A 21,058-nucleotide genomic window follows, 5' to 3' on the forward strand; every position below is an offset into this window, starting at 1 on the left:
CATAACTAATTTTAAATTAATTCAGGAGAAAAAGTTAAGTTACTTGATATACTTTTTCTAAAGTCAAATTGAGTTTAGTAAAATATCTTTTATGTATTTTTGGAGAGAAAATTGCCAAGCAACTAGTTAGAAACTTTTGCCTGTTGACTGTCACATATCTGTCTACAAAAACAAAGTTAGTTGGCAGTACTAAAAAAGAGACAATTCAGGAATAAAAACATAAATCTGAGAAACAGGGGGGAAGGGGTCTTATGGTCTGGATCATTTCAAATTTGCTATAGTATTCTAGGATCAGTTGAAGAAATTAGGAAATTTAACCTAAAGATGTGACCTAGGGGAAACATGATGGGGATTTCAAACATATGAAGAATCTTCATGTGTGAAAAGAATTAGATTTATTCAGCTTGGACCTTCAGTGCAGAAAATAAGACCAATAAGTAAAAGAGTTTCATGGAGGAAGATTTTGGATCAACAGAAGGGGGAAAAAAAAACCTTCTTAGATATGTTCCAAAACTGAATGAATGGGCTCTGTTGGGAGCAGTAAGTTTCCTGTTACTGGAAGTCCTCAAATGGAGTGTCAAGAAAATTCTGGATGACAACTTGTCAAGGATTTCTTTCAGATAACATTCATAGTTTGTATATGAGCTAGAATAGAAAACTCAGTAGATCTCTCCCAATTTAAAACTTCTATGAACCTATAAATTATCAATGAATTACAGACCAAAAATAGACTAAAATATCACCAAAAAGATGTATGATTGAAAAAAGAAGGTGGGCCAGTGATGTAGGCCAAATAAGGAATAAAGAAACAGACAATCTGTAATGGTAATGGTAATTTGAAGATCTTCCTTGCCCCTTGTATTGCAATCAAACAGATATTTAGCACCTTGTTCCAAGTTCATGATTGTGTCAAGTATTAAGACCCAGAACTTGGGAGTCCCACAGTGTGATGGACTTGTTTATGTAACAGGAAGGGGCAGAACAAGGAGGAACTAATACCTTATATAAGGAAAATCCCAAGTTGAGAGAGGCCAGAACTGCTGGGAGCAAGCATCTGGAGGCTGGGCTGCTACTGTTAGAGAGAGAGAAGAGAAGTGAGAACTGAGGACTTAACTGAGAATTGAGAAGAACTAAGAAATGAGAAGAGAGGAGAACTGGGAGGAGGCATGGCTGTGGTGTTGGTACTTTGTCTGTCTGTTTTCATGTTACTTTGTCAGATTCATCTGCTGATAGAGGACTGGACTGGTATTACAGAAGCCCTGGAACCTTGCTTCTGGTTCAGAAGCACTGAAAGAGGATTTTCTTGTTGTATGTTTACAGAAATCCTGAAGGAGGGTCTTGCTGATGATTTCAGAGGTTCTAGGACTATACTGATGATTTCTGTTGATTCCTCAGACTTTGTTGTTGTGCCTATGTTGATTTCTCAGGCAGAAAGTGAATTGATGAGGGTGCTGGCAATGTGCATGAATATCATTGTGGCTTTGTTAAGCTTTGTCTTCCCAGGAGTAGAAACTGTGAAGGACTTGAGGTGGACTGGACACTGTGAACTTCACTATGGAACAGGAACTGCACAAGAAGCTGGACAAAGAACTGAGAGCTGTCTGCCTTTGAACCCAAATGTCAGTTGGATAGATTTGAGCAGGAGCTAGGACCATGGAAGGGGAACCATGGAAGCTGAGAGCCTCCCTTGAGTCAAGATGTAAAGACATCTCCTTGGGTATTTAATGGAAACTGAGAAAATCAGGACTCACTGTGGTCTAGGGGTGAAGAATTCTGACCTTTATATTTAGATGATTGAGTTAAGGACTACTCCAGTTAAGAAGAAAGAGGACTTTTTGATTGAAAAGATTAAGAGAATGTGACCTAGGGACTTTGACCTTTGTACTTTGTGCCAAATAAAGAGGTTTGACTCCTTAAGGATGATTGAATTAAGGATTTACTAAATGATTGTGTTACTAAATCAATATTAACATTGTTCAAAACTATGTGGCCACTTTGATGAAAACTATGTGGCCGTTTTGGTGATAAGTTGTTAAGTTATAACATTGTGAATGCTGTACTTTGATTTCTGTGAATATTTTGCCTTAATTTTTTACTGAATAAATAGAGAGTTCACTATACTGTGTAATCAGAACTTTGAAAGCTGTTCACAGCAGCAGTACTCTGGAAAGCTGCTTGTGCTTGGCTTTACATTATGGCATAGTCAGCAGGATTACAAAGTATATTGACTCTTTTTGTTCCAGGATCCATGGCCATTTCGATTGAGCTTGTTAGGCCAAGGATCCTGGAGGGGTGGAATGTAATGGCAATCAAAGAAGTATTTAACACCTTGTTTCAGCTATTGAATAATCACCTTATTTCAGCTACTTAACACAGAAGTAGTTGACACCTTGTTTCAGTTCATGATTGTATCAAGTATTAAGATCCAGAATTTGTGAATCCCACAACTTGTGAAACCTAGAACTTGTGAACTCCTGTTGCAAGGGGAGGAGCTAATGACCATATATAAGTAGAGGCCCAGACTGGAGAGAGCAGAATTGAGAACAGAAGTGAGAACTGAGAAGAACTGAGAACTGAGGACTGAGAAGAATTGAGAACTGAACTAAGAATTAAGCAGAACTGAGAAGGGAGCTCTTGTGGTAGAGAAGGAGAAAACTTGCAGTATCTCAGCACTCTGAGTTTGTTCTGTCTGTGTTGATATTTGTTTGTGATACTTTCTACTGAAGCCTTGGGACCTTAATGGAAGCCCTGAAAGAGAATTTTCTGGTTGTCTGTTTACAGAAGTCCTGGAGGAGGGTTTTGGAGGTCCTGGATCTTTACTGATGGTTTGTATTGAACTCTTGGACCTTGTTTGTAGGTCTTTGTTGATTTCTATATTGATGATTTGTGTTGACTTCTTGGACCTTGTTTGTGCATCCCTGTTGATTTCATGGGCAGAAAGTGAATTGAGGTTGGTGCTGGCAATGTGCATAAATGTTGTTTTGGCTCTGCTAAGCTTGTCTTCCCAGAAACAGAAACTGTGAAGGACTTGAGGTGGACTGGACACAGTGAACTTCAATATGGAATAGAAATTGGACAAGGAACTGGACGAAGAACTGGACAAGGAATGGGGACCTGCCTGCCTTTGAACCCAGGTGACAGTTGTGTAGATTCAGGCAGGAGCTGGGACTATGGAAGAGGAACCATGGAAGCTGAGAGCCAGCCTTGAGTCAAGATGAAACTATCTCTTCTCAGGTACCTGATGATGACTGAGAAGATTATGATTTACTGTGACCTAGGGGTGGAGAACTTTGACCTTTGTACTTTGTGTCCATTAAGGAGACAAGCCTCATTAAGGATGATGGAATTAAGGACTTACTAAATGATTGAGTTACTAAATGATTGTACTTGGTTTAAAACAAAGTGGCCACTTTGGTGAAAACTATGTGGCCATTTTAGTGATAAATTGTTATGTCATAACATTGTAAATGCTCTACTTTGATTTCTGTGAATGTTTTGCCTTAATTTACTGCTAAATAAATAGAGAGTTCACTATATTATACAATCAGAACCTTGAAACTATTCATAGCAGCAATCCTCTGGAAAGCTGCTCCTGCTTGGCTTTACAATATCTTGCACATTGTAGTAGTTAGTATTCACAGATCAAGCAACCCAAATTGCCCAGCATTTTGGGTAAACCAGCTGCAGGTGATTTAGAGAACATAGATAACAGACATGTGATGTGAAGGCAGGATAAGTGAGAGTCTACACAGTCAGAAAATTGCTATCAGGATCACATATCTATTCAAATTCTGGAAAAAAACCAAAAAAAAAGTTAACATGGTCTTTGTATAACAAACAAAAAGAGACAATATGAATAATTATATTTCTTTTGCTTTTTATGGGGGGAATGGTTTTAGTGGATTACAAAACATTATTGTCAGTGATTATATGTCATGAATCTTGATTCCAAAATATCAGTATTGAAATAAAATCAGGTCAAAGCATCTTTCTTAACAAGGACTGAAGTTCAAAGCCACTTACCTAACTTTTCAATGGAATAGTACCGCTGCTTGCTGTCCACACGTACTGTCTCTGCATAAGGGCTTCCCACACCATATCCAATGATGTACCCTCGGACAACAATGTTTGGGTTGAGTGGAGGCGTCCAACTCATTACAATGCTGGTGGTCAGGGGTCTGACATGAAGAGAACTTGGTTGGTCAGGAACCTGGGACTCTAGAATTTTAAAAAGAGAAATGTTAGTATGTTTGTGTTCCTTCTCACCGCCTATGGATTTGAGTTATCATTTCTCTATATGTCCTCTATTCCAGGCATTCAGATGGCTATCCTTGGTGAGCACATGAATCACACTTTGAGCAGGTAAGTGACTCACAATTTGTTTGGCCAGTTTGACTTTGCTGTGGTTTGATTTCTTTTGCAAAACAATACTGACTTGTCCAGAAACATTGCAACATATATTACCATCTTAATATGAAATGCTGCTTCCATATTGCTCATAGTTTTCTTTCCAGATATCATTAGCAATAGGAAAGTCTGGGCTGATGGCAAGGGACACAGTGTAGACACTGGAATGGGAGTGAAAGGCTGAAAAATTTTTGTTCCCCAAATGCTATTTATTTTAGTTTATTTTAGAACAAGAATAAATGCAGAAGAATATTTTTAAAGGATGTGTCAGCAGAAATATGTCATGCAATGAGTGGGTTGTCTTTATTAGTGCCACATATGATTAATAACCTGAATTGTCTGAAAAAAGTTTTCATTACCAGAGATACCCCAGTTTTCCTTCTTCCCTATCTCTGTCCAAAGTAAAAATTGTATACTTGTAATCTTTCAGAGAGAAAAATGAAATGTTGCGGGTAAAAATTATTTTAGAACATTTCTGTGATGTCAAATGATGAGACACCCTTATCCCCATTCCTCTCTACCCTTTTCTTACTCCCACCCCTTCAACATGATTTATGTTTAATAAATAGACATAATTTTAGTCCTAGATGGAAATATCTTTCAATGGAATCATTAATGAACATGCCATAGCAATTGCTTCTCTCAAGAAGTTACATAGTATCATGTCTTTTGGACAATAGGGGAAAAAATTTTATTCTCTTCTTCCACTAAAGAAGATTGTGATATAATATGCAAAGGCATCATAGGAAAAAAAAAAGTGACTCAAAACATGGCTATAAATGCCAACAGAAGACACACATTCTTTGTGAAGTATTCCCACTATAAACCTTGGGGAAAAGTAATAAAAAAGATGAAAAGGAAGGATTAATACTTTTCAATCCCACTATCACAGAAGGAACCCCAGTGTCCTTGGTACTTAATGGGCTCTGCAATGAATTCTGTTGAGCACATTTTAAGCTTTGGAGGAATAATTGAAACTGAAAGAGACTCTTCCTTGTGCTATACTTAGGAAATAAACTAAATGTTTTGCATTCACAATTTTCCTTTAAACAATACAAAAGCACAATCATTTAAATAACAATACTCAATGCAATGTCTTTTTGAACTGAAGGAAAAGTGTTTTAAAGCTTTTGTTTCCAGAAAAAACAATAACCTACCTTCCTACCCTCCTGCACAACCATAACACCCTAGCAATGCTCTAGAAATTTAAATGAGCACATTTGAATAACATCCATTAGAACTTTCTGAATAGCAAAGGTAATCAGCCCATGCACTAGATCTTGGCATACCTAAAATATAGTGACAATTCCAATACCTCAAATACTCATTTGATCTTCATAATAAACCCCTGTAAAGTAAATATGGACAGTATCACTAGCCTGATTTTCAAGTTGAGGAAATTGAAGTGCAGAAAGAATGACCGAATTTTCTATGCTCATATAACTAATTAATTACATCACATAAGTCCTAATATTAGGTTTATTCCATTATATAACTTTACACACACACACACACACACACACACACATACAAACATTAGTGTGTCTATATAATATATCACATTATATATTATACAGACATACATGCATCAACATATATGTGTGTATGTCTATATAATATACAGAAGCAACATTATAGAAATATATACACATGCACACACATATACAAATATGTGTATGCATATACATACACACAAACATACATACATGGGCATATATAATAGGTGCACATATACATATGTGTATGTACCTATACACATCTATGTATGTATGAATGCATGCATGCATGTATGTGTATGTATCTCTCTCTCTCTCTTTCTCTCTGCTTCTGGGTATTTTATTCAGACAAAGTATACGTTCCTGGGAGGCAAATGCAGCGTCATTTTATCTTTTATCCCCAGCACCTATATATCGATATCCCCAATACCTTATATATAGTAGATTAATAAAAGCATATTGCCTGATTGGCTAAATATGCCTGGAATCTCAGACTACCAGAATTGAATGGGACCTCACCACATAATCAGGCTAATCCCCTATCTCATGTAGGAATCCTGCAGGCATTCCTGATAAAAACTTTGTGTAAACATTCCCAGTATAAGAGAACTCTTTGTTACCTGCCTCATATCAAGGTATATATGCATCAAATATCTCTTATACATGCTTACAAATTCAAACTTCAAAATGTTGAATACTTCACCTTAATTTCCATTTTCCCCTTCTAGCTAATGTGGCATTCTTGGTCCTTAGTTCTCTGGGAGCACCAGTAACACCACAAGGGTAATGTCTTGACTTGCTGGTAAATTGGACTTAGGTGAGGCAGAACTGGGTGAAGTCATCAACCTCACTCTGTCCTCCAGTCATCAAAGTCCAATGACAAGACAAAAGTCAAGACAGCTGGTGATGGCCCACGATGCAGTGGGTAAGCTTGGTCTTGGGCTAGAAGAAATGCTGAACTTCCAGAAATGATAGAAGCTAAGACTTCTGCAATGTATAACCTGTTCTTAAAAATCTGTGTTAGGGGCTATGGTAAATCCTGCATAATTTTAGGTGGCCTCTCCCCAATCATATACCTCAATCTCAAAACAAACAAACAAACAAAAATTTCCTTTAGTAAGTTTTCTCAAAAAAGAGCTTATCTTCCAGATGATTCAAGTGTTTGCTAGTGAAATGAACTATAAAGGAACAATTTAGAAAGTTGTTCGGAGAAAAGAACATTATATCTTAGCACTTCATGAGGTTGGACAAACCTTGAAAATAACGGTTTAAAAGTTAAACAACACAGGTCTAAGCACAATTCTTATTTCTAAAGTAATTAAAAAACACAATGACTACAGGAAAATGGAACCATTGAATTATGGAATTCTGAACTAAAGAACACATTTGTTCAAAATATCTTAACAAATGATCTCTTCTCAAAAAAAAAAGTCTCCTGAAAGACATATTGATCAAGTAATTATATTCACTATCCTCCTTTACAGTACTCTGTGGACATTTGGACTTCTCCATTTTGACCTGGAGAGATTTAAGACTTCTGTGCTAGGTATCACATTACTTGTTTACAGCCTCCCTGTTGTATTCAAGCGATAACCGTAGCTTTTTTCTTTTGTTCCAAGAATGTTCATATGAAGTACACTAGATAATTGATTGATTCAAATTTCCTTGACCTTCTAAACTGCTCATGCAAAGTAACTGTAAAATGTTCTTTACAGATTGTAATAAAAACAATGGTGATTTTAGATCCTTAGCAGAAGAAAACAATACATAAAACATAGAGAGCTGAGCTATTTAATGAAGCCCAATTTTCGACTAGGTTTCTGTAATGTATTATCTACTCCAGGCATTCTATACTCAGACCAACCTAACTTATTTTATACAACCCACTGCGTGTAGCTTTGTGATAAGGTTTTTTGCATGGAAATTGGGAGGAATAAAAACACTTTAAGGAAAGTCTGCTTCTTCTTTAATTTGTAGGTGTAAAGTAGCCAGAAAGGATATTTTCTCCTCGTTCTTTGTAACTAAAATGATCACTCCTAGGACACCTTTTGCTGTCTGTGATACTGAAATGCAGAGCTGTCAGTTTTAACTGATACTCACATACCCATTTTCCATTTAGTGTGCTGCATTTTATGGGCCATTTTGTGAGAGTTTTGTTCCAGGTCTTAATAGTCTATATTTCTCTACTGTGAATTGTATAAGGCAGTTGATCCACCTACACTCTATCCAGACAATTCAGAAATGTACTAATATCTTCATTTTTTCTAGGAAGACCTGCATCATTACTCTTTTCCACTTTCTTACCAATGGCCATTATTCCTCTAAGGTTACTAACCTCTAAAATCCCCTTTAACCATTTCTGCAGTCCACTTAGCTTCTTCTATTCACAGTTGCCTATACCATATCCAATCATACTCTCCACCAAATTCACTCTTAACAATTTTTAGATATTAACTTTTTCACTAACAGCAAATGTTACCTTGATACTCTCCACCAAATTCACTCGACAATTTTTAGAATAGTTTTTCACTCAAAGTGTACATTAATTTTTCCTAAGCTCCACATAAATGTCTCTAAATTCTATGCCAACCTTTTCATATTTATTTTTCTATCCTTTGATTCTGTTTCACCTATCAATCTCATGTACACACCCCAAGAGAACAACAATTTGTTGCAATGCAGAATAAAAGTTCAACAGGCCTTTGTTCTGAATTTAATCTAAGATTAGGATCATCATCTTTTAAAAGAACTTTCTTATTCTCAAACCTCTATTCTTATGATATCTGATATGCAATCATTATGCCAATTAAAATTTTTTTCTTTAAATAGTCTATGAAACAAAACATTTGAGTTTGAAACTTTTGTTACTCATTATTCCACAAATAAGTGATTATCATTTTGGTGACATTTTTATCAATCAGTTGGACAAAGACATCAATGTCACATTGATCAAATTTGAAGATAACATCGAATTTTGGGGAGTGAACTAAACTATTTCAGGGAAGAGTCAGGGTTCAAAAAGAACTCTATAGACAAACAATTGGACCAAAAATAATAAGATTTAGAATGTTAAGGAAAGAAATTTAAAAAAATATATACATATATATATATATATATATATATACTTGGCTTAAAAAAAAGTCAGCTTCACAAGAGGTGTTATTAGAAAGAATCAGTAAAACTTTATTAGTGTTTTAATGGGCTGAGATTTCAATATGAATCCTGAGTGCAATATATCAGTCAAAAAATATGTTATCTAAGGCTACATTAGAAGGGTCATGGTGTCCAGGAAAATGGTGATGCCAGTCTTATAGTATGCCATCATGGTAAGATCTCATATGGAATATTGTTTCAGTATTGGGCATGGCATTTTAGGAAAGACATTGATAAACTGGATGGGATCAAAAGGAAGAAGACAAGATGACTAGAATGGTTGAGAGGCTCAAGGTCATGGCACATGATGATTAGTTCATGAGTCTGGGGATATTTACCCTAGATCAAAGAAGATTTAGCAGGGACACTAAAGATGCCTTCATATATTTAAAGATCTGTCACACGGGAGAGGGTTTAATAGTGCACCTAAGAGGAAAAATATGGATGAACACATGGATGTAGCAAAAAAGCATATTTTGATGCAATATAAAAATAAACTTCCTGGTATTTAGAGTTACTTAAAAGTAGAATATCCTCTCTCCAGGTATAGAGGGCTCCCCATGACTCTAATGTTTAACAGAAAGCTGGATGACCACTTTGGAAGAAGATTCTTGGTGATACAGTTGTTAACATACTAATATAAACCTGCACTTGAATCTAACTCATGAGAATATTGGTTTAAAGCTGAAAGGGATTTTATAGGCCATTGAATTCAAGCCCCATGATTTTATAGATTAAAAAACTAAAGCACAGAGAGATTAAGGTTCCCATAGCCAGTGAGTATGTCAGGATTTGAATCCAAGGCTTCTTGCCTCCATGGCTAGGATTTTAAGCTGCTCATTCTCATTCTCTGACTCTGTGTCTCTCTCTGTCTCTCTGTGTCTCTGTCTCTGTGTCTCTGTCTCTCTCTGTCTCTCTGTCTCTGTCTCTCTCTCTCTCTCTCTCTCTCTCTCTCTCTCTCCATCTCTCTTTCTCTCCCTCTGTCCCCCAGCCCTCTCTTTCCCTTAACACTTTCATGACAATCATTTCATGTTCAACCTTCAGGCAAACTGAGCAGTATAATACTGTAAATGGTGTAGAGAATTTCTTATACTTTATAAAGTCCTCTCTATATATTACCTTATTAGTAATCTCTATACTCTAATAAGCTAGGACCACTAAGAATTATCTTTTCAGATATTATTATCATTTTGCAGATGTAGATTTGAGAGTCATGGGAGATTAGGCTACCTATCTTGCCTAGTATCATGCAGCTGCTAAGTCACAGAGCCAGAAGCACAGCTCAGGTCTTCTGATTCCAATTTCCATGCTCTTTTTGCTACATTATGTTGACATAAGAACAGCCAAAGTGTTTATATGTCTCTTTTTGTAGATCAATTGCAGGAGCCAGTATAACTAAAACTTGATATTATGGCAATTCTTGGGGATCGTTTGTACTCGAGAATGGAGACACAGCCACAGTGTTTAGCTTATGTCTAAAAGTTTTGCAATAAGAGAACAAAGTTCGCTGTTTTCTTTTTTTTTAATTAAAAAAAATTTATTCTGAACTTAATGAGCACCGGAAAAAAGAGATGACATTTCCAGATATGAAGTAGAGTAGAACTAGAGGATGATATAGGATATCAAGAATCTTTATTATGTACAGTTTGTTTTTAAAAAAAAAAAGGAAAAATAAGTCTGCCATGTTAATTTCAAAGTTATTTTGCCCATTGGTTTTAATTTCTGGACTTAGATTCTTTTCTGTGCATTTAAAATTTGTTTCAATAACTCTTATCTTTCTTTTCTTTTTTTTTTGACAGCACATCACTAGCTCCCTTCTGTTTCCCATCCCCACTTCTCCCCACACACACAAAAAAGGGAAAAAAAAACACAGTCCTTATAACAAGTAATCAGGGTCAAATGAAAACAAATCTATAATTTTCCACATTGAAAAATGGGCTTCTCATTCTGGATCTTGAGTTCATCACCTTTCTTGTCATTAGGTGGGTAACATACTTCATATCAATCCTCTACAATTGTGGTTGGTCATTGCATTGATAAGAGCCTTTAGACTTTCAAAGTCACTCATTTTTACAATGATTATTTATAAATTCTCCTGATTTTCACTTTATTCTGCATTAGTTCAGCAAACTTCTTAGGTTTTTCTGAAAAGTCATTTCTTACAGTACAATAATATTCCATTACATTCACATACAATAATTTGTTCATTTCCCAATGAATGAGCATTATTTTTCTAGTTCTTTGCTACAACAAACAGAATTCCTTTAAATATTTTTGTACATGTGAATCCTTTTCCTCTTTCTCTGATTTCTTTGGGGCATAGACATAGTAGTGTCATTGCCAGGTGAAAAGGTATACACAAGTTAGTGTCTTTTGGGGGATGGTTCCAAATTTGTTTTCAGAATGGCTGAACAATTTTTAGGCTGCAACATTCTACCAACTACTTTCTCTGTCCCTCGGTTGTCACTGATATTTTTTTGTCATTTTTTCAAATTGATAGGTATAAGGCAGAGCCCTGGAGTTTTAATTTGCATGTCTCTACTTTTGGAAAATTTTTCACATGATTTTTGATAGATTTTATTTGTTCATTTGAGACTGCCTTTTTGGTAACTGGGGAAAAATCTTTTTGGTAACTTTCTGTGTTAAAGTTATCTTGGCAAAGATATGAAAGGAAGTGATTTATATTTATAAGAACAAGAGCCATTCCTCAATACATAAATGGTCAAAGGGTATGAACAGGAAGTTTTTTTAAAAAAAGAAATCCAAGTTATTAATAACTAAATGAAATAATGCTTCAATTTACTAATAGAGAAATGAAAATTAAAACAATTCTGAAGTTCTATCTTACTTGCCATAAGTCACAAAGATGCCAAAAGAAGAAAATGACAGATGTTGAAGAGGTTATAGGAAAACAGTTAATGAGTTTTTGATAAAACAGTGAATCGGTTCACTTTTCCAGGAAGCAATTGGGAAATGTCCCCAAAGTTACTAAACAGTGAAGCCTCTTTTTTTTGAGATTAGTAAATTTTATTTTTTTGAGTTACAAATTTTCTCCCCATTTTCCCCCTACCCAGCCCCCAAAATAGCAGTCCCACAGGATATGCCCTCCTCCAATCTGCTCCTTCCCATATTTTCTCCTATACCCCTTTCGACTTTCCAGTGGATCTCTATGCCCCAGTGCCTGTATATCTTATTTCCCAATTACATGTAAAATACTATTGATAATAGTATACACACACATACTACATATATATGTGTATGTATATTATATATACACATATACATATTTGAATATTTGATTTTAAAACTTTGAATTCCAGATTCATTCCCTTCCTCCCTTGTCACCCATCCTTATTGGGAAGATGAGCAGTTCATTATAGGATGTACATGTATGGCTAATGCAAACAATAACATAATATATTGTAAAAGACTAACTATATTTCCCTCCCTCCTATCCCACCTCCCACTTGTTCTATTCTCTACTTTAATCCTGTCCTTTTTCAAAAGTGGGTGCTTCCAACTTCCCTCCCCCCCCAGCCTGCCCTCCCTTCCATCATCCCCTCTCTGATCCTCTTCCCCCCTACTCACCTGTAGGGTGAGATACCCTATTTAGTGTGTATTTCATTCTCTCCTCACACCAAATTCAATGGGAATAAGGTTGACCCATTCCCTTTTTCCTTCCTATTCTTCCCCTCCATTATAACCATTTTCCCTTGCCTCTTCTGTATGATAGTTTACCCCATTCTGTCTCTCCCCATCTCCTCTCATTATATTCCTCTCTCACCTCTTAATTTTACCTTTCAAGTATCATCCCTTCCTTTTAAATTGGTCCTGTGCCCTCTACCTATGTATACCTGTAAATATATATACAAACATTCACAGATGTATTCATATGCCCATATACCCTTATATATATATATATATACATATTTCTATTCTGTTCAACTACTGAGAAAAGTTTCATAAGTTACAATTATTGTTTTTCCATGTAGGAATGTTAATAGTTCAACTTTGATAAGTTCCTTATGATTTCTTTTCCCTGTTTACCTTCTCATGCTTCTCTTGCTTCTTGTATCTGAATGTCAAATTTTCTATTCAACTCTGGTTTTTTCATCAAGAATGCTTGAAAGTCCTCTATTCCACTGAATCACCATATTTTCCCCTGAAACATGATACTCAGTTTTGCTAGGTAGGTGACTCTTGGTTTTAATCCCAGCTCCTTTGACCTCTGGAATATCATATTCCAAGCCCTTCGATCCCTCAGTGTAGAAGCTTCCAGATCCTGGGTTATCCTGATTGTGTTTCCACAATATTCACATTGTTTCTTCCTGGCTCCTTGTAATATTCTCTCCTTAATCTGGGAATTCCAGAATCTGGCTATAATATTCCTAGGAGTTTTCTTTGTGGGATCCTTTTTCAGGAGGTGATCGGTGGATTCTTTCAACCTCTATTTTGCCCTCTGATTCTAAAACATCAGGGCAGTTTTCTTTGAGAACTTCCTCAACGATGATTTCAAGGTTCTTTCTTTGATCATGGATTTCAGGTAGTCCAATAATTTTTAAATTATCTCTCCTGGATCTATTTTCCAGGTCAGTGGTCTTTCCCATGAGATATTTCACATTGCCTTCTATTCTTTCATTTGTTTGCATCTGTTTAACAGCATCTTGATTTCTTATAAAATCATTAGTTTCCATTTGCTCCAATCTAATTCCGAAGCCATGATTCTCCTCATTGAGCTTTTGAGATTCTTTTTCCATCTGGCAAATTAGACTTTTTAAGGCATTCTTCTCCTCATTGCCCTTTTGAGCCTCTTTTGCCATTTGAGTTAGTCTGTTTTTTAAAGCGTTATTTTCCTCAGTCAGGCTGTTGACTCTCATTTCATAATTGTCTTGCATTGTTCTCATTTCTTTTCCCAATTTTTCCTCCACTTCTCTTATCTGCTTCTCAAGGTCCTCTATGGCCTATAACCAGCTCATATTTTCCTTTGAAGCTTTTGGTGCAGGAGTTCTGACTTCACTGTCTTCCTCCTGTTCCATGCTTTGCTCCTCTTTGTCCCCAAAATAGAAGTATAACGTTGGAATCTTCTGTCTGCTTTGTTTCCTTTGCCTGGTCATGTTGCCCCTCAGTCACTTGACCCCTGGGCTTTTTGCCACAGTAGGACTCTGCCACCACAAGGGGAGCTTTCATCCCAAATGCTGGGGTTTTCTCAGTTGCCGGAGGTATTAGATGCGTGCTGTCTCTGAGGTCTCCACACGCTCTGGCAAGCTGGACATACACCCCAGGGCCTCCACCCTAGACTGCAATCCAGATCCAAGCAGGTTAAACCAAGAGCAATTACCCCTTAGATTGGTGCTTGATCCCCCTACACTCTGAAGGCCAGAAGCTGAAGCTGCCACATGGCACTGGCTGGCTGTGCTGGTGCCTCAGTGGCTTCTCACCCTGGGGCAAAAGCCAAGCACTCCCACTTACTGGGTCCCAAAGTCCAGATTGCACTGACCTCTCACTTTGTCCTTCCCATCTGTGTGTTGATAAATCTGGAAACGGCCACAGCTGCTGCTGCTCTGGAGTCCCTCAGTCTGGTGGCTGGTCAGGCCCACCCTGGGGCTAAAGCCTCCGGTGGGGCTGGGCTCAGCTCCCAGAGTGCTGCGCTGGCTGATTCCTGCTGGCCTACAGGGCTGTCCTCAATGAGAGGTTAGCTTCTTTGTGTCATTTTGTGGGTTCTGCAGCTCCAAAGTTTGTTTAGAGTCCCCTTTTTACATGGATTGGGGAAGGTGGAAGCAGGAGCAGCGGGGAGGTCGTGCTTTCTACTCCGCCATCTTGGCTCCTCCTCCCCAAGTTCTCTGTTTTCTAAAGTAATGAGCATGCCTCTATTCATTTTAAGTCTATTGAAATTTGAAAACCACAAGACTCTGTGAAACCTAATTATTTTCTACCAAAAAATTTTAGGGTCTCTGTTTATTTGTGCCATTTTCCTTTGCTTGAGTTAGAATACATGCATTTATCTAATGGACTACTTGAGTATTTCTCTTCAGACTATCTAGCTAGGACTTACTTGAAGTTTAGTCTCTGTGGAAATCCATTATTTTTATTGATCCTCTCTTGGAAGAGAATACATCTATCATTTCTTTGATAGCATTCCCCCCCCCCCTTTTCTGACTTGAATTTCTACCTCATAGCCAGTTTTCAATCTTTCAACACCTATTTGGCTTTGAATATGGTGCCAACACTTCTGGAAGAAAATGTAAATTGACTGCTTGTACTTTAGTCTAAAACAAAACAAAACAAAAACAGAACCCAGAAAAAAAAAAGAATCTAGGTTTAGTGATTCCCAATCTTCTCATCTTTGTCAATTACTCTAAATGTCCAGTACTTCAAAATTATTTTCAGTTTTGCTGGCCAACTATTTATTTGAAACCTTTTCTCTAGGCAACTCCAAAAATATAAACAGTTTAATGTTCTACCTTATTTCAAAACTTTACTTCACATGTCCTTCAATTCTTCCCCAGGGTATGTTTACTTGGCTTCTTACATTTTCTCATACTCTCTGATCAGTGCTTTGCTACCTACTCTTGAGTACAAAACATGAGAATACCTCTGCCAGTTTCAATATGCAGTATACCTTCTTTCTGGGTGGGCACATCTTATATTTCATCAATATTCAATAACTCATCTGTATCTCCTATTCAATCTCCTATTGAAATCCATGTTCATAGAAAGTGAACAGTCTGTTATTTCAGAGCTTACAAATCTCTGAGATCTGTTCCCATTTCAGGTTTCAGAAGAAATGAACTTATGTAGAAAGACTTTTCACAGCAGGTAACTGAATACTCTAATGTGACTGAATACCCTAATGTTTACTATCATTTCTATTGATGTGAGGGGGGAATGGTACTAGATTAGGCACAAATCCATCTATTCCCAAAGTTTTGCCATCATTGCTACATTTTTAAAAACCTCTGACCAGTCAAATTTAACTTGTCATGTTCTCCCAGACTAATATAGAGTTCCAGTTAATCTCCATCACAACTGAGTGTGTGCAACAGTTCCCATCTGTTCACTTAAAAAGCGACATGACAGGTGATGCCAAGCCCATTTTCCTGGAGCATATATTCCAAACTCAATCACACATTTTCTTATATCCTCCTTGAAGCTATTTAAATAAGATCCTTTGGGGGAAACTAAGCTTTCAACTTCTTTAAGAGCTGAAAAATTTAGAGCACAAAATAAATATTTTAAACTTTCAAATTGTCAGTAAGAATATGCAAATTTCCAGGGAACCTTGAATGACATGTAATATTTGGATTTATAATTGCTTTGACAAACATAATTAGAAGACCAATACATAGTAATTGTGGGGGGACTCCTGAATGATACAATTTATCTTTCCAAGGCTTTTGACAAAGAGCAAATTGAAAAGGACCTAGAGAAGTCATAAGAGAAGAAGAGAAAATGCAGCTAAGAACTTTTGAGAGCACAACTTTCATTTAGTTGACTCTTGCAGGACTCTGGGTAGCCACAGTAATAATTAGATGACTCTCTTGGGGTTTACAAAGAGCATGAGTGGCAAAAAAAAAAGGGTTATGAAAGAAAATGCATGCCTAGAATTACAATGCTTCGGGTCAGTTTTAGTGAAGAATAATTTTTATTCACATAGTTCCTTTGGTTGCCAAGGTCAGTGCCTTCCTCTGTAGTTCACAAGGATTTAGAGGAATTCTATGGGGAGAACTCCCAGCAAAAGTAAGTTTTGCTTTTCTAAGAATGTGAATAAAAAATACTTTTCATCTTGACACTTGAAGATTTACAAAAAAGATCCACTAAAGAATTAATTAGAAATTTAAAAATCAACAGAAAATATGCTTAACTTGAAGGAATATTTCATATTAATCAAAGATATAGAGCTGGAAGGTTAGTGGTAATCTACTCCAAACCCATTATTTTCCAGATGGGGAAACTGAGTGGGGGTACCTACATTAAAATTGAGGTCTTGTGACTCCAGGTTTGATGTACTTTTTACCACATCATGTTACCTGGCATGCCCTGAAGGATATGGATAGGAAAATAATTCATTTCTTTCTTCCTCAGGGGTTAGAAGGAGAATATTAAACAAACAGTACCTGGAATTTAAGAGAAGGACAGGTGGCTTTTGGAGAATCTCCCCTGACTTTTAAGTTTGCCCTAGTCCCATTAATAGTATCATACAACAAGTGTATCCAAATTGTAGGACTTTGGCATCAGTGGTCACTACTTTTTTTAAGCTTTCAAGAGAAGGGGAAAATGAAGTCAGTTCAGTGGGCTAAGATAGTGGAAATAGGGAAAAATAACTTGAGTATGTAGTGAAGCGAATCTCACCAATGAGATTCAAATTTTATTCACATTTATAAGAGAGCACGTTTTTATTTAGTGAAATAGGTCTGTTTTGAGTGGCAAGTAGACCATTGCCATACATGGCAGAGAAGGTGGGGAGTCATGTTTTCCCTCTTCACATATAATCATTTGCTTTATATATTTTCCCAGCTTCCTTCACTTATGTTTTGTCTACATTTTTTTGTGCTATCAATCTTATTTGTGAGCTATCCAACTTCACTATCTTGCCCATGTGGCAAATTTCACTTTAACTTTTTTTTATGCTGATAGTTACCATTCCATACATGAAGTACTCATTTGGGAATGGATGAGAATCCCTTTACCACTTCAAATAAGAAAGTGAAAGAAAAGGAAAAGTATGCAAATATCAAAGCCCCTAAGGTGTGGAAGGATGCATAAGTCCAAAAGAGAGTGGAGTTGGAAAAGGGGGAAATGCAATAAAGAAGAAAGTAGAATTAAAGGGGGATAAAAACAGTCATTAACAACGAATATTTGTTAAAGATGTTCTATGGGTGCTATACTATACTCTTCCCTGAACATCACCCCCCCCCCCCACACACACACACACACATTCCCTCCTAAACCCCAATTCTCTCTGCCTGTCAAAATTTTATTCATCCTTTAAGGTCTTTATTTCATTTAAACAGATCATAATGAAGCTCAGAAAGCTTTATTAAAGTAATCAAAGATGATATCAATTTGGAGAAAGGATTGTAATAGGATATTCTAGGGATCTCTTATCGGATCTCTTCATTTCAATGTTTTTGTTTCTCTTTTTGCTTTATTGGATGATTAAAATGGAGTCATGGATGGTTTGTTCATTAAATTTCCAGGTGATACTTAACTGGGAGTGATAGTTAAAACATGAAATGTAGAATTGGCATCAAAAATGGCAAGAACATTAGCCCAAAACTAGCCAGAAAAAAAATTAGTCAGGAGTAATTAAAGTAATAATCTTGTGTTTGAAAAAAAAAAAACTGGAAAAGTACATGATGGTGGCTCAAAGCATTTAATATGAAAAAGATCCAGGATTTTAGTAAACTACAGGCCCAGTCTAAGTTAACTGTGATATCTCAGCCAAAGTGGCTAATGTGATCTCGATCTTCATTAATGAAAGTTATAACAAATATCATCTTAGGTCTCTACCTAAATATCAACATAATCTTTGGTACCTGCCTCAGGTCACCTGCCTCCTATTTCAACTCCTACTATGATTTTAGCCAAGTTATATCTGAGAATGGATCAATACCATGGCAGACTACAGACATTGTATGTTAATGGCCCTCTTACTTTATAATCAAGAAGCATTAACTTGTATTCTCCACAGAGAGGGAAAAAATATGAAGTTATATTCTTTCTTCATTAAGCTGAATCATTCAACTATATCCCCTTATGAGTGACCCACTCAGCCTCTACATCCATTCATCCATCTCAGTGTATTTAGGATAGAGAAGATTTAGAACTTTTGGTCTCTTCAAATGTATAAAGATTTGTCACATGGAAGAATTTTACTTATTCTGCCTGACCCCAGAAAGCAGAATTAGCAACAATGGTTGCTAATTATAGTGGAGTAGATTTGGGGTCAATAGCATTCAAGAAATATTTATTAAAGCCCCTGCTGTATGCAAGGCAGTATGCCAAATACTGCAAATAAAAAAGATGCAGTGCAGATACTGTCCCTTTTTGTCTTTAAATCTCATGAACCTAGAATAATCCAAGACCCATCAGTATTCAGTAAATGCATGTTGAATGAATGAATACTTGCATGGAATTTTTAATGTAATTTTAAAAACCCTTTCTAAAAATTAGAGATGTTCAATAATGTAACAGACTGCTTTATGATATTGTGAGATGATCATCACTGGAGGGATTTGAATAGGAATTATAGGGCCATTCACTGGAGATATTATAGAGAGTTTGTTTGAAGATTAAGACTATATATTATTATTCCATGCAATGCTGAAATCTATGATTCCCTCTTAGTCATATATTACTCTAGACTTTTAATTGCCCTTAGGTACTTTTATCACATTCTTTCCTTATTATTTTATCTTAGTTTCTGTGTAGATTTGGGAGTTTATGTTTCCTTTTCATCCTTCTCTGTCAAATGTCTCCCATTTTCAATTAATTAGACTATTTCAATTGAATAGAATATTTACTTTGGTCTTATTTTTAACTCCATTTAAGTACTTTTAAAATCTAAATCCTTAAAAGACTTTTGTCTTCTTGTTTCATTCTTCTTTTCATGCTGTTATTTAGAAGTTTCCTATTCTGCTACCCTTAATTAACTAATTAACATATACCCCTTTACCAACCTGACCCCTCCTACACATGAATATGCCAAGAAAACCATGATTAACATGAAAGAGATAGACTGGTTCTATTGTTAAAATGTTAGATCCAAGACTCAATGGAAGGGTAGTACATTACCATATCATGAACATGCATTCAATGATCACATATCAATATCTTAAGAATGGCTCAGGAAATGCTTGACTTCATATAAGACCATTGAACTTCCAAAACAATCAAATTTCTTCATTTTTTATCCCAAATCATAGCAATAATTATAAGGAAAAGGCTAGAAGGAGATCATTTTAAGAAAAATGACACTGCTTTTCCTCTTCCCTGAGAAAACATATTTATCTTAGTATTCTCAGTAACAACATGCCGTACTATTTTCTATTTTTCCATTTCTATTCTATCTTGTGCTAGGCAAATATGAACAGTATAACTTTATGATCCAGAAAATGTAGGAATGAGTCCTGTTCTTTAATTTGGGAATGTTCCCCTTTTTAGTCATAGGCTGAAAGTTAAGGCAAAATCATTTTGGGAGGAAAATGTAATTACCATCAAGATCATTCTCTGGTGTCTCAGCTGTATACCAGTCTGAGGAAGGACCAGTACCATTGACTGTCATGGCTGCCACTTGAAAACTGTATTGACTTCCTTTTTCTAGTCCTGTGAAAGACATAAGAGCCAAATAAAAAGGATTATTGATTAAAAGTGTTTCCATTAGTCATTAAAGGAACAATAACATTAACTACAGCAGTAGAGAGCGTGAGCTTAAATCTATTTCTTTTTCTTGTTTGTTTACAAAGGACAATGAAGTAACAATGGCAGCCTTTTTTTTTCTATTCTTTACATTTTGTTGTTCTCCATTTCTACAACAATATACTTAAAGAAATATCCCTGAATTTATTTAAAGTATGAAATATTAACCGTGAAGAAACAACTATAACAGCATTTCAAGGATCTATTTTCTTCAAGGAAAAAAAAAACATTAAAAAAAACACCTTATTTATGTAATGAATGCTATCAGCTATGATTTTTTAAAAGAAAAGAACAGGGATACAATGTTAAAAAGGTATCTATTGAAAGTGTCCAACCTCTACTCCTTTAAAACACAAATTTAAATAGTTAAGGAGAGACTGCATCAGTACAACTACTACCATAAAGTGTTTTTTTTTTTTGAGGGGGAAAGGCAGGGCAATTGGGATTAAGTGACTTACCCAAAGTCACAAGGCTAGTAAGTGTTAAGGGTCTGAGGCCGAATTTGAACTCAGGTCTTCCTGACTCCAGAGCCAGTGCTCTATTCACTGTGCCACCTAGCTGCTCTCTATCATGAAGTTTTGGAT

At 36.2% G+C, this 21,058-nt stretch overlaps 1 protein-coding gene across 1 annotated transcript in view; it reads right to left on the minus strand.

The window, feature by feature from the left end:
• DCC (DCC netrin 1 receptor) overlaps positions 1–21,058 on the minus strand; it is a 1,052,419-nt gene that overhangs the window by 235,983 nt on the left and 795,378 nt on the right. The window contains exons 15-16 of the mRNA XM_069102085.1: positions 20,271–20,381; positions 4,024–4,218 (exon numbers count right to left, since the gene is read on the minus strand). Coding sequence (XP_068958186.1) covers positions 4,024–4,218; positions 20,271–20,381 — 306 coding nt within the window. The remainder of the gene's footprint in view (positions 1–4,023; positions 4,219–20,270; positions 20,382–21,058) is intronic.

Source organism: Petaurus breviceps, unplaced genomic scaffold, assembly GCF_028583685.1.
Source record: "Petaurus breviceps papuanus isolate PSGF00001 unplaced genomic scaffold, PetGlider_PUasm1.0 128, whole genome shotgun sequence".
Classification (NCBI taxonomy): domain Eukaryota; kingdom Metazoa; phylum Chordata; class Mammalia; order Diprotodontia; family Petauridae; genus Petaurus; species Petaurus breviceps.